At 36.9% G+C, this 12,482-nt stretch overlaps 1 protein-coding gene across 2 annotated transcripts in view; it reads right to left on the bottom strand.

Annotated features, from left to right (window-relative positions):
- Nucleotides 1-6,255: 6,255 nt before the first annotated feature.
- LOC107661937 (spondin-2-like) overlaps nt 6,256-12,482 on the bottom strand; it is a 30,759-nt gene continuing 24,532 nt past the window's right edge. For both annotated transcript variants that reach the window (XM_016451741.1, XM_016451742.1), the window contains exons 4-6: nt 10,394-10,585; nt 8,427-8,601; nt 6,256-7,036 (exon numbers count right to left, since the gene is read on the bottom strand). In XM_016451741.1, coding sequence (XP_016307227.1) covers nt 6,849-7,036; nt 8,427-8,601; nt 10,394-10,585 — 555 coding nt within the window. In that variant the 3' untranslated portion in view covers nt 6,256-6,848. The remainder of the gene's footprint in view (nt 7,037-8,426; nt 8,602-10,393; nt 10,586-12,482) is intronic.

Below are 12,482 nucleotides of genomic sequence, written 5' to 3'. Positions count from 1 at the left end.
GGTTGCACCGACTAATCGACTAGTCGACTTCAATGCTCTGCCATGATGCTTTAAGCTTGACGTCGACTAGTCGCTGGTCCTATAGACCAATTATCGGTTTGGAAACATTCAGGATGTGCGCGCTTCACGGTTGCAGAAAACCCGGGAGAGATAGCCTTTACAGCTAGAGAATTTCACGGATACGGTACAAAATTTAAAAAGATTATAAATTATATTGATTAGATGTCATTTTCAAAATGTTCTCCGCATATTACAAGAGCTTGTCATCTAATAATTCATGCTGTAACTGTAGGGCTAATACAATATGTCCCCTATGAACAGCATATGTGAATATTATGTAGGCCTATTGTTTAAATCGAATTTATGCTTTAAACGTAGAGTAATCATAGCAGTTTTCATCCATAGTATGTCCATTTAAACACCTGCGTTTAGCTTCAAATGACGACAGTATTATATAAAAATTATTTGCATTCTGATCTTGACATCAAAAGGCAGAAAAATATTTTTTTCTTCTATTCCATGGATTTTACCCATTTACCTCCACTTGTTCCCAGTGTTTTTCTGCAACCACTATGCGCGCGCAGCTGCAAGTGACGTAACTGTGACGTCTACTCTGAATTGGTCCTATACAGGGCGCAACAGGATAATAAATCTTTGAAGAACTTCCACATTTACGCTCCGTTTCCAAACAGTTTAAATGACAAATAAATGCATGCTCTGCAAGCGCTCCACAAGACGTGTGTGATTATATTACTGGATGCTCGAAATTGAACGGGAGAATGCACGTTTTAAACCGCTTATTGTACAGGTAAATTAATCGCCGTTCTAATCTAATGCGATGCAGCACTGTAACGCACACACACAGGCTACAGACAGTAGCTCTTACATCACGCGCAGATCGCGAGCACAGAATCATTCAGTGCGGAAATGTATTGTCAACACTGTTCTGTGATTTCTCAATAAAACAGCTTAGAAACTGAAAAGTTCTAGCATATATTTCTTAACTAGATCCCACAGCTTCACTACTAGTAGAGAGACGCTGCCAGGTAGAATTAATTCAGACACGCAATCGCTCTCACTAATGCATTCATATGAATGTAATCTTTACTGTGCTACTTTTTCTGGTTAGATTTAGAACGAGCAGAAATCTGTGAGAAATATAACGACAAAAGAACTGATAAAAAAAGCTGTTATAGGAGCAATAGCCATGTGGGCAGTGCTGTGTCATCTGCCATAGCTGTGCACAAGGTGTTTGTCACAGCTCCAGACTTATTTGTTCATTAATGACGTCATCAGCGACTAGTCGACTTCGACTCGACTTTCATCACATAAAAGTCGACTTAAAAAAAAAACAGAAGTCGTTCAACTCCTATTATATAACAGTTGCAGCAGGGATTCTGATCACATCAAATCAACAAAAAGACAAAAACAAACAAATCATTTTAGCTTGTGTTAGACTTACTTTGAACCAGTCATGGGAGAGCATCTCCTCCAGATGAACCCTCTGCTCCGGGTCACTCTTTAGGCAACCGGGAATAAAACAGAATCATTCTGTGCAGAAAAATGAGAGAAATTTCTGATTATTTCCTTCAAATTCACACCTGCTTTCTAAACTGAGAGATTCCTGCATTATCCATAAGGCCATTATTTATAAAGCGTCTGTTTTGCATGATTAACATTATGAATTGCAATTGTTGTTCTTTGTTGTATTGACTTGATTACCATCTGAGAAGCCGGGCTCGATCCAGACATCAGTGTTTATCAGTATTATATCACTGCTGTATGGATAACGGTTGGTCATCATGGTAAACAGCAGCCTTGATTGGCCTTGACTGTCAAAGCCACCTCTAGAGGAACCGGACTGGGATGGTCAGGCTAGAAGAAAGATTGCTTTATGATGGTCAGATGGAAGCAGTTTCTCAAATAAACATTCAGCTCAGTCGGTTTGTCTACTGAAATATCTGTACTCTGTGTTTTACATGAATTTAAGATCTTATAAATTGCAAACAGTAAATGAGAGATGACAGAGAGCACAGTGCTTGCACTACTTACAAGGCTGAGGTACAGCTTGTTTTCTGTCTTCGCTGTGAATTTCACAGCCACCTGAAGGCCGTCCTCACAGCGGGTCCCTTCAAAGACAGCCTCCTTCCCCAACTTCTTGCCGATGGCATACGTCCAGCAAATGAGGTCTATTGCAAGATAAATAATTGTAGTTACTAGTTATTTATTTTATTTAAGTTCACACTGCAGGACTAAATGAACTGCAAAAAACGGCAAATGGTAATTTAAAACTAAAAAAACGAAAAGAAATGTTTACATGTACATTATTTAAAGCATACATTTTCTTTAATAGATACACCTAAAATAATCATTTATAAGGAGAGGTTGTGTGTTATATTTTGGGTTATGACGGTAAACTCACCCTCCTCCTCGTGATCTCGTCACAGTCCAGATGTCTCAGATGTGAAGGACTCATCTGCTGAAGGACTGACTGGACTGTCCTGATCTTGAGGCTGGACGTCCTGCATTTGCTGCTCCTCGGCAGTGAGGGGTCTTCAGGAGCACTGGAAAGAGACTCCTGATGATCATTGTCCTCTACAGCACAGAAGACGTCCTGCAGAGAAGTCTGATCTAAAGACAGCAATATCAACCAAAAGATGGTTTTTAATCAAATAATATCTATAATATATTGCATACTCATATTAATTCTTCATTCAGGAATTACTTTAATCTTGAAATATTCTGAAATATAACATTTATCACATGTAGTGGAAAAACGTATTTATTTGCATTTGTATAATGTGATGGTGATGCGTGTAAACAATGAATAGACTTTTTGATGTTCATGTTGATGTACCATCAGTACAGCTCCTGGATGGAGACACCAGTGTGCTGCTCCTGCTCACTCTGAGCTTTGGTGGGTTTGTGGGGAGAGAAACAACAGAAGAAAGAAGCAAACCTCCGAAACCTGCTCTTTTCTGCCTCTTCTTCTTGGTCTTGTCTCCTCTCCTCCTCACCGATAGCCACAGGCTCTTCAGGAGAGGATGGAGCTCCGTGTGGTCGGTAGGTGTCAGTGTTGTCCCTCCGCTTTCTCTCCACGAGACAGTCGCTGTCCCATAATCAGCACGATAAAATGCTATCAACAACTAAACTCACGGTAAACACTGTTGATAACACACTCTTTACTCGCCGCGAAGTGAGCAGCCGAGTCTCGCGCTTTATATATTACCGCGGCACCTTCTGAATTCCTCTGATATCAGAGCTCAAACAACAGATTCTGTGGTAAAATGTTTTTATTTGGAATTGCGGTAACACTTTACGGTAAGGGTACATGAATTACCATTAATTCATGCATACAGCGCCATTGGTTTGGGATTACTCACCGCTGACTGGACGAGACATCTGTCAATCAACGTATACAGGAAGAACCAGCCGAAGAACAGCAGAGTACTGGTAGAAAGTTCGGAGATGGTATTAAAGTAGCTCAGTTTAAATGTGTTGTATGAATTGTCCTTACTCTGGAATAAAAAATATGCGGTATCTATTTACATTGTTAAAAGTGGCCGTAAAACATCAGCTCCAGTGGCGCAGATGGATAAGTGCGTGTCGTTGGCTTTTTGATGCGATCGACCCGGCTTCGATCCCGTCTTTTGCTGAACTTTTTTTTCCTCCCTTTTCAAATCTCATATTACATGTTCATATTATTGTCATTTAATAAAATGTTCTAGCCTGTATGCATGCATGAGGTAATGTGGATTTGTGTATATTCCTTTAATAATTCAAGTAGTCTTAAATGCACAAAATAATGCTTTTTTGAATCATGTGCCATAAGCATAGCTTTATCCACAATGGATAGTAAAGACCTTGTTTTTTTGTGAACAAAGAAAACATGATCATGTGTAATAAATTATAAATCATGATGACGTACTCACCTTACTTAATGTCTTAATTAAGGTGTTGTTCATCCATGAAGTCATGAATGAAAGACTTTGAACTCATGTTAGTTCCTGATAATTCATGAGATATTAATGCATGAAGTAATGCATAATTCACACATTAATTTATGCATGAATTCATGGTAATTCATGTACCCTTACCGTAAAGTGTTACCGGAATTTCAGCCTTCGTGACAACTTCACAACTAGTATGAACACAACTTGACTCATTTGGGGGTTTTCCAGTTATTTCAAATCATATTCAGGTCTGAATTTTCGAGTTTATTCTCTATTGGCTCATTAAGATAATTTCATTCATCTGAAGTGGTTGTGTTTTTTCTCACAGCCACATGAGGGCGCAAGACATCGCTTTCATCAGAAAAATTAATGCGTTTTATCCTACCAGCCTACACTTCAGAAAATACCTACTTTACAGGCTGGTTCTTTGGCCCAAAACACTGCGAAATGTACTAGAATTTCATTTCCCCCTAACGGTAAAATAATATTAATACAAATTATTAAATCCAGTCTGTATTTTTTTTGTGGACATTTCTGCTGTTCCTCATAACCATAGGCCTAAATAGTCATCTGTGTCACAGAAAAGACCTAAATAATTACAAGGGGATTCTGGCAATAAAGTTTACACCATATAGACAGTTTGTTTACTGTACTGAACCAAACAATTTGAGCAGATTAATTTGTATTTTTAAGCAACACCAATGACAGAACTGAACTGGAAGTGAACAGCTGGGCCCTGGTTTATAAGGTGCCTTCGTTCATGGTTAAGATGTCTGTTTCTCGAAACTGTGGCCACTCTGGCAAAGTTCAGGAAACCTGAAAAAAAGTGTTAAAGAACACAATCTTTCCTTCGTTTGTTTTAACATTTTGCTGCGAATGATAACGTTAAGGCAATACAGCATCTCCAGACACGGTCAAATCGGTTTCCTCCACTAGAAGCCAGCATTTCAAAACAGTCAGGCTGGTTTAATAGGATAGTTACACGATTATTTCCTAAATAATTAAATGACGTGATGATAATAAACACCAAAACCTCGATTCATCTGTCCATCTAATTCTGCTTTGTTCAGAGCAAGGAGATAAGGACATTTGCATCAATACGTAATGAAACTGACCAATAAGTCCATGAGCACATGGATGGTTGATTATCAACTGTAATCGTATTTCTAACAGCAGCTAATGTTTTTACACGAGTTTGTGTTCTCATCCGCACCAGCTGTGAGTTGTCTCTAAATAGATTATTTATGAATGTGCCATGTGATATTATTATAATCCTTTTTATTTAGTACATCACTTTAATGAAAGGAGAGGGAAAATCAACCACACAGTGTAAACCACACACAATCATGTCATTAACATGTGGGATATAGATCTAATTATAGAATCTGAATTGGAGTTCAAATGTGTAACAGCACTAGAGAAAATGCTCTTATTTGCCATTCTTTTCTAATGTAACACCACTTTATATGATCAGCATAACAGTTAAAAGTTTAGCTGTATGAACTTCACAAAACCAGATGATTCATGTTATCCAGCATGATGTTTCAGGTCATTCATTACTACTAATAATGCTAATACTATTAAAGAAAATGATTGTAAAATTCTACCATAAAAACACAAGGAGGAGATGATTTAAGAGAGAATTTCATTGTTTACTATTAGAAGTATCATAAAATACAACACACACTACCGGTCAAAAGTCTGGAATTATTATGATTTTTAAATGTTCTTATAAGAAGTATTTCGCTCTCACCAAGGATGCATTTATTTAATCAATAAGACAATAAAAGCAGTAATATTGTGAAATATTATAAAATGTCAATTATTCCTGTGACGGAAAAGCTGAGTTTTCAGCATCATTACCGAAAACAGGTGTGCTGCTTAATATTTTTGTGGAAAGCATTATAATTAAAAGGTTGGGGTAATTAAGATTATAAACAAAAGGGAAAAAAAAATGAATACTTCTATTGAACAAGGATGCATTACTCTGATAAAAAAAAAGTGACAATTTATAATGTTACAATATATTTCTGTCTAAAATGAATGCTGTTATTCAAAGAGTCAAAAGCATTAAGCAGACTACGGTGTTCAATATTGATAATAATAATAATAAATGTTTCTTGAGCAGCAAATCAGCATATTTAAATGATTTCTGAAGGATCATGTGACACTGAAGACTGGAGTAATGATGCAGAAAATATAGCTTTGTTTTACAATATATTCAAATAGAACACATTAAATTGTAATAATAATTCACAGCATTTCTGTTTTACTGTACTTTTGATCAAATTGGTGTGCATAAGTGACTTTAAAAAAGGTACTACCTCTTGACCGGCAACATCTAAACGGTCCCTTATCTGATAAATGACTTATGACAGTTAGTTTTGTGTGATTCCTCACAAGATAATATTGTAAACTGTATGCATACTGCATTTTGAACATAATTAGACCTGTATGAGACTGGAGCTGTGTTACTTTACTACTAATAGACTACTAGTTGACTTCTACAGCAAATCACTCAAAACCCAACTCAAAACAGTTGCTATTGTTGTGAGGTCAAGAGGAAGGCTTATGTTAATTCACGTAGTTGTGTTAAAATCAGTGGTTGGGCAACTGCAAGTCGTCTATTCCACAAATCTATATTGGCAAAATAGTGTGCGATTACGCAAAGATACACTGAGATTACTGCGAATACAGCACCCATAACCCAAAGTCTCTATTGACAGAATACGAGCCGTTCTTTTCCAGCGAGGAGAGGAGCCAACGCCGCTCACTGGACGTCCAGTCAAACGGCTCTCCCACATTCTGCGGCAGTGACTCAGCATTGGCATGAGGTTAAACTCGGCTCTCCGCTTGGACAGCGTCAAAGTGTCTATGCCAGCGGTGTGACCGGCATCACTGATACGCCAGGCAGTTGTGCGGCATGCACTCTTCCTGCTCCTCCAGCTCGGGGCACGGCGTGCCGCTGTTGGCGGGTTTGAGCAGGATGTAACGGGTGCGATGGCGCAGGCCGCCCCGAGAGCACGGCCCCAGACACAGGCCCCAGGACGACCACATCGACACCTCGCAGTCTAGCGGCGTTTCTGCAAGACATGCAGGAGTCATGAGGATCGCTAGCCAAAAAATCTGTCTGGAAGCAGTCCGTCAAGAGATTATGTTTATGTGCATGCTTATGCATGGTGAATTAAAGAAAATCAGACCACTGGCGTACTTGGGCTGTAGGGCTGAGTGGCTCAGATGTCCCAAATAATTGAACAAATGTGTATTTTATAGTAGGTTAGTGGGTCAATATATAATTTAGGGTATACAGTTCATGTCCATTGATGACAATTATATTTTTTTCTTAAGAAATATATTATGATATCCACTAAGAGAATTTATATTACAATCTCACGCATATATTTTGCACCCTGTTTTTCAGTTTGGCTTAAATTTCAGTTTTTGCAATGTCTGCTTTTTGAATGGAGTTTGAAATAATAAATAAAAATGTTAAAGTCTATATTATCTGTTTTAAACCTTAGAAAAAAAATAGATTGAGTTGAGATTTTCATTTTCTTTCAAATATTTAATTTTACTTGTTTTTTGTTGAAATATTTATGGGGAATGGCCTTTTAATTTTTTTTTTTTTTTTACATTTTATCTCAAATGACCTATTGTCAAGGAGTATATTAATTGCCTGTCAACTATATTGGGTACATAGTTATGTTTTGCAATATTTCTTATGATTGTAATTTAAATAAATATTAAAATTTGAGGTTAATCTAATCAAGAAAACAACATTTGGTTGGCCAAACAAAGCCTGCTTCTGAGTCAAAATGGTGAAAGTGTCAACTGTCAATCCGTACTATTTGTCTGTAACATAGCTGACAATCCCAAAACATCTTTTTCTTTGTAATATCAAAATGATATTTCATATCATAGCTGACAAACTCAAAACATCTTTTTCTTTGTAATATCAAAATTATGTTTAATGATTAAGCTTGGCAACTTGCAGATAAGTTACACTTATAAAACATATAAACTAAAACCAATAGGTGTTTTATAGAGAAAGCTATATATAGTTTTTAAAATGCATCTATATTTAATGTACTCTAAATTATAGAATGACTCCTATGCATTCAGTTTGAAAGTCCCAATTTATGTGTGATACTAGCAACGTGTCATGGAAATTGTAGTAATAAATGCAAAGAAATGCAAGTTAGTGGAACAACACATGCTTAAATTTTTGTGGAAGCAAATAAAAAGTGTTTACCACATGTGGTGTGCATTAGGGTTCATCAAGTTTCAACTGTTTACTTCCCCCCAAAAAAACACTGCAAAACGTGAAATCGTGCACAATGCTGCAGTAAATCAAAACATCTATATTTTTGGATTTACCAGCCAAATGAAATGTGCAACAGTGAAAATGGAGGCTTACGATGAAGAGACAGAATACTCTGCGACTGAATGTGTAAAACGTGTATGCAGGTCTACCTGAGAATCTGTTGGGTTTGCTTGTGTCAGGCAGGATGTGGTTGGACACTCGGTTCTGTTGACGGACAGGTGTGCGGCCCTGTCGCTTCACCCAAACGGTGGCCAGAGGCGGGAGTTCGGTTAGCCGAGGGTAATAGAAGGAATTTACCGGGTGGTTTGGCTTCTGAGAGGTGATCTGAATGAGAATAAAACAGATATTGATGCAGTAGAGTGGTGATTTGCATCAGCCAAAATACTGCCAAAATGTAAGACATAAGATTTCTAAATGTAAACTTTTTCAAAATAAAATCTATAAAACAAAATGTATATGAAATTCATATGTAAACCATTTCCTGAATCAACTTAGAATCAGTACTCCCTTCGTAAAGGAAAACCTGAAAATGTCTGGGAAAATATAAAATTATGATTTCTAGGCAAAAGCTGATCAAATTCTCAGTAGTTCACTGAAAAAAAAAAAAGAAAATTCATCATTTACTTTACTTTTGGAAACCCATATTATTACTTAAAGGTTAGTTCTTTATAGCATAATGTCTAACCTGCACTTCTCCATTTATTATTTTTTTTGTCTATTTTGAGCATGACAGTTCCTGGTCCCCCATCCACTATCATTATATGGAAGAGAGCAGTGTGAACATTCTTCAAAATTTCTCCTTTTGTGTTCCATATTGACTTGAAAGAACATGAGAGTGAGAAAAACATTCATTTTTGGGTAAACTATCCTTTTAAAAGTCGCGGAAATTTCTATAGTGAATACATTGGTAACACTTCAGATTAGGGAACACATTCATTATTAATTAAGAGTTTTGTCAATAAACTCCTAATTTGTTGCTTATTAATAGTTCGTAAGGTAATTAAGTTTAGGTATGGGTTTGAATTAAAGGGGTCATATGATGCTTTTTTTAAAGATCATTATTTTGTGTATTTGGTGTAACAGAATATGTTGACATGCTTTAATGTTCAAAAAACACATTATTTTTCAAATACTGTACATTATTGTAGGTCCTCTATGCCCCGCCTCTCTCAAACACGTCGTTTTCAACAAAGCCCCCTCCTTTGACAAGCGCAGTCTGCTCTGATTGGCCAGCTGACCCAGTGCATTGTGATTGGCCGAACACCACAAGCACGTGTCGGAAATGTAACGTGCCTTACCATAATCGCCAAAGACAAAGGAAAACTTGAAATCGCATCATATGACCCCTTTAAGGGATCTAAAATATGGCCATGCAGAAAAAGGCATTAATATGTGCATTAAAATAACTAATAAACAGCCAAAATGCTAGTAATATGCATGCTAATAAACGACTAGTTAATAGCGAGAACTGTTCCTTAAAATAAAGTGTTACCAATACATTTATGTAAGACGAATTGAACTAGATTCAAATCTCAAATAATTTTTGTCTTATTACAGACATTGGTACCTGACAAAATGTTAATCCTACCTACAATCTCTGTTAAAAAGCTTATCCCGTCACCACGAACAAAAAGGTAAAGCCATGAAAATGCATTGGTCAAAAATGCCAAAACCTTCTACAATTACTTCTTAAAATCATATTTGAAGTGAACAAGCAACATTTGAATGGTCCTCTCACTGTGAATAATGTACTCTCTAATTAAAAGGTTTAGAGTCTGTAAGATTTTTTCATGTTTTTGAAAGGCATTTCTTAGTCTCATCAAGGCATGCAATCAGTAAAATATTTTAAATGATTCAACTAACACTTTTCTATTTTAATATATTTTAAAATGCAATTTATCCCTGTGAGCAAAGCTGAATTTTCAGCATCATTACTCCAGTCTTCAGTGTCACATGATCCAGAAATCATTCTAATATGCTAAACACTAAATATGTCTTTACTGTCACTTGCGATCAATTTAATGTGTCCTTGCTGAATAAAAGCATTCATTTCTTCTTACAGACCCCAAACTTTTAAACGGTAGTGCATAGCTGAATCGTGGGAAGCGTATCTTACCATGGTGATATTTTCTGGGGGTGTTGTTGGAAAGTTTGGTGAGGAGAAAGTGAAGCCGCTATCTGTGCCAGCATCAAATGGGTGCAAGTCAAAGGTCACTTCCTGTTTCCACTGCCCACCCTCACACAGGTTCAGACTGTCCACCCCCACAAACCAGTCTGGACTGGGGATCACTTTCACTATCAGAGACAGCTGTGAGAGAAAACACAACATGATCAGTCATTATCAACGCTGATTTAGCCAATGGCACTGTACTTGCTTTTTCCAGCATGCTCTGCTAACATAATTGGCTTCATAAGTCTTTTCTTTGTTGCCATTTCCAGTATTTCCCACTCCTTCCTGTGTATGTTAGGGTAGACCATCTGGGGTTTTTTCTCTAAATGGTGATGAATGTTTCCTTTTTGACTATGACCTCATTCAGGAAGAGCCCTTGGGTCAGAGCGGGATGAGGGAATATCCACACCACGCAGTCGCAGAGAGAAACGAGCCATGGAGCGACATCGCCTCTTTTTTTTTTACCAGCACAAGCCTGATATTCAGCCAAAGAGGATTAATCAGACATACAATAAATCCTAACAGATCCTGTCTGCTTGAGTTCACATAAGGTATATCAGTCAAACCTCCTTACAAAAAAAGAAAATCACACAGATGTTAAAATATTCTGAACAAAATGTAAGTGCAAAACTCAGCTAGTGTGTTCTGGGTTTTGCTTACTAGCCCAAGTCAAAAGGGAACATTAGGACTTTTCACACTTGATTGATTGATCGATTGAATGAATGAATAAATCATTTAAGGGGTTATTCCCTCTCTTAATTAGTTAACCCTGGGTTATTCTAAATGGGTTTACACTGGTTATAATTTACCAAGGGTTAAAATTTAATCCTGGGTATTTTTATAAACTGACGTTTCACTATATATTCCTAAACCCAGGCTTAACATTCATATTTGCGGTGTCAGTGAGATTGATTGGACTAACGCAGTGCTGGACCTTTTTACATAAAGACTCCAGTGTTGCATATAATATATCTTTCAGACTGTACTATCAAGTTTTTCCTGAATGGACTTTTCAGACTATAAAGGTAAGAATAAAACACTTTGTCACCATTTGAAATGTGTTTCTCAAATGCTGAAATAACTGTTCGTTGTTTCTGAGCATGTGAATATGAGACATGTTTGGCTGTCGGTTATTAAGCATCTAACAGTAACATTCTAACACTGCATCGTTTTATACTGTACACATTTGGCACCGCAATGTGGGGTTAACACCCTACTCTGGAGGAGTATTTCATAACCCTGCAGCGCTAACCCCATTTCTAAATTACAAGTGTGAAACGTCTAAATTACCTGGGTTTAAAAGCAGGGTTTACAGCAATGATAACCCTGGGTTAAATAGTGTCAAAAGCCCTTTAAAATCTCTTCAATACCTAAACTGTTTTTCTCAGACAGCAATCAGATTAAATGTAGAGAAAATTAGATTTTATGAAATGTCCTGCTAATTAGTTTTGTCTCTCTCCAGGGTTTCCGAAGAAATCTTAAAAATGTCTCAAGCGAAGAATTGCAATCCAATTATCGGTAATAAAAAATGAACAAACACAATTTTATTGTTCTATAATCTGTAAAGTACTTTAAAGGTCACATATTTTACACCTTTCTGGAGTTTTATTTTAAGTCTTGATGTCCTTAAGAATATATATTTGCAGTATAAGTACCAAAAACCATCTCAATATATTTTTACAGCTCCTTTCTCAGGAACTCTGCTGAGAACAGGTTGATTTTGGCCTGTCTAATTAATATTCATGAGCCTCTCTTCTGATTGGCCTGTTGTTTTCTGAGTGACGCACGGCTAGGCAGCTACTTTAAGCAGGCTGTGTGCATTTTACTGTGGACTGACTGTTTTGAAACTTATATGGTAGTTACATAGCCCGTAGACCTCAGTTATCGTGAAAAAAGCCAGGAAATTTCAGTTTTGACAATATGGGACCTTTAATATCTCATTGGAAATTATAAGAGAATCAAAGTTCACACTTAAAGCATAATTTAAAAATACATTAAAGGGATAGTTAATCCAAAAATGAAAATTCTGTCATTA

This window comes from Sinocyclocheilus anshuiensis, unplaced genomic scaffold (assembly GCF_001515605.1).
Source record: "Sinocyclocheilus anshuiensis isolate Anshui unplaced genomic scaffold, SAMN03320099.WGS_v1.1 scaffold759, whole genome shotgun sequence".
In the NCBI taxonomy this organism is placed as follows: domain Eukaryota; kingdom Metazoa; phylum Chordata; class Actinopteri; order Cypriniformes; family Cyprinidae; genus Sinocyclocheilus; species Sinocyclocheilus anshuiensis.
This window is presented reverse-complemented; position numbering and strand designations above follow the sequence as displayed.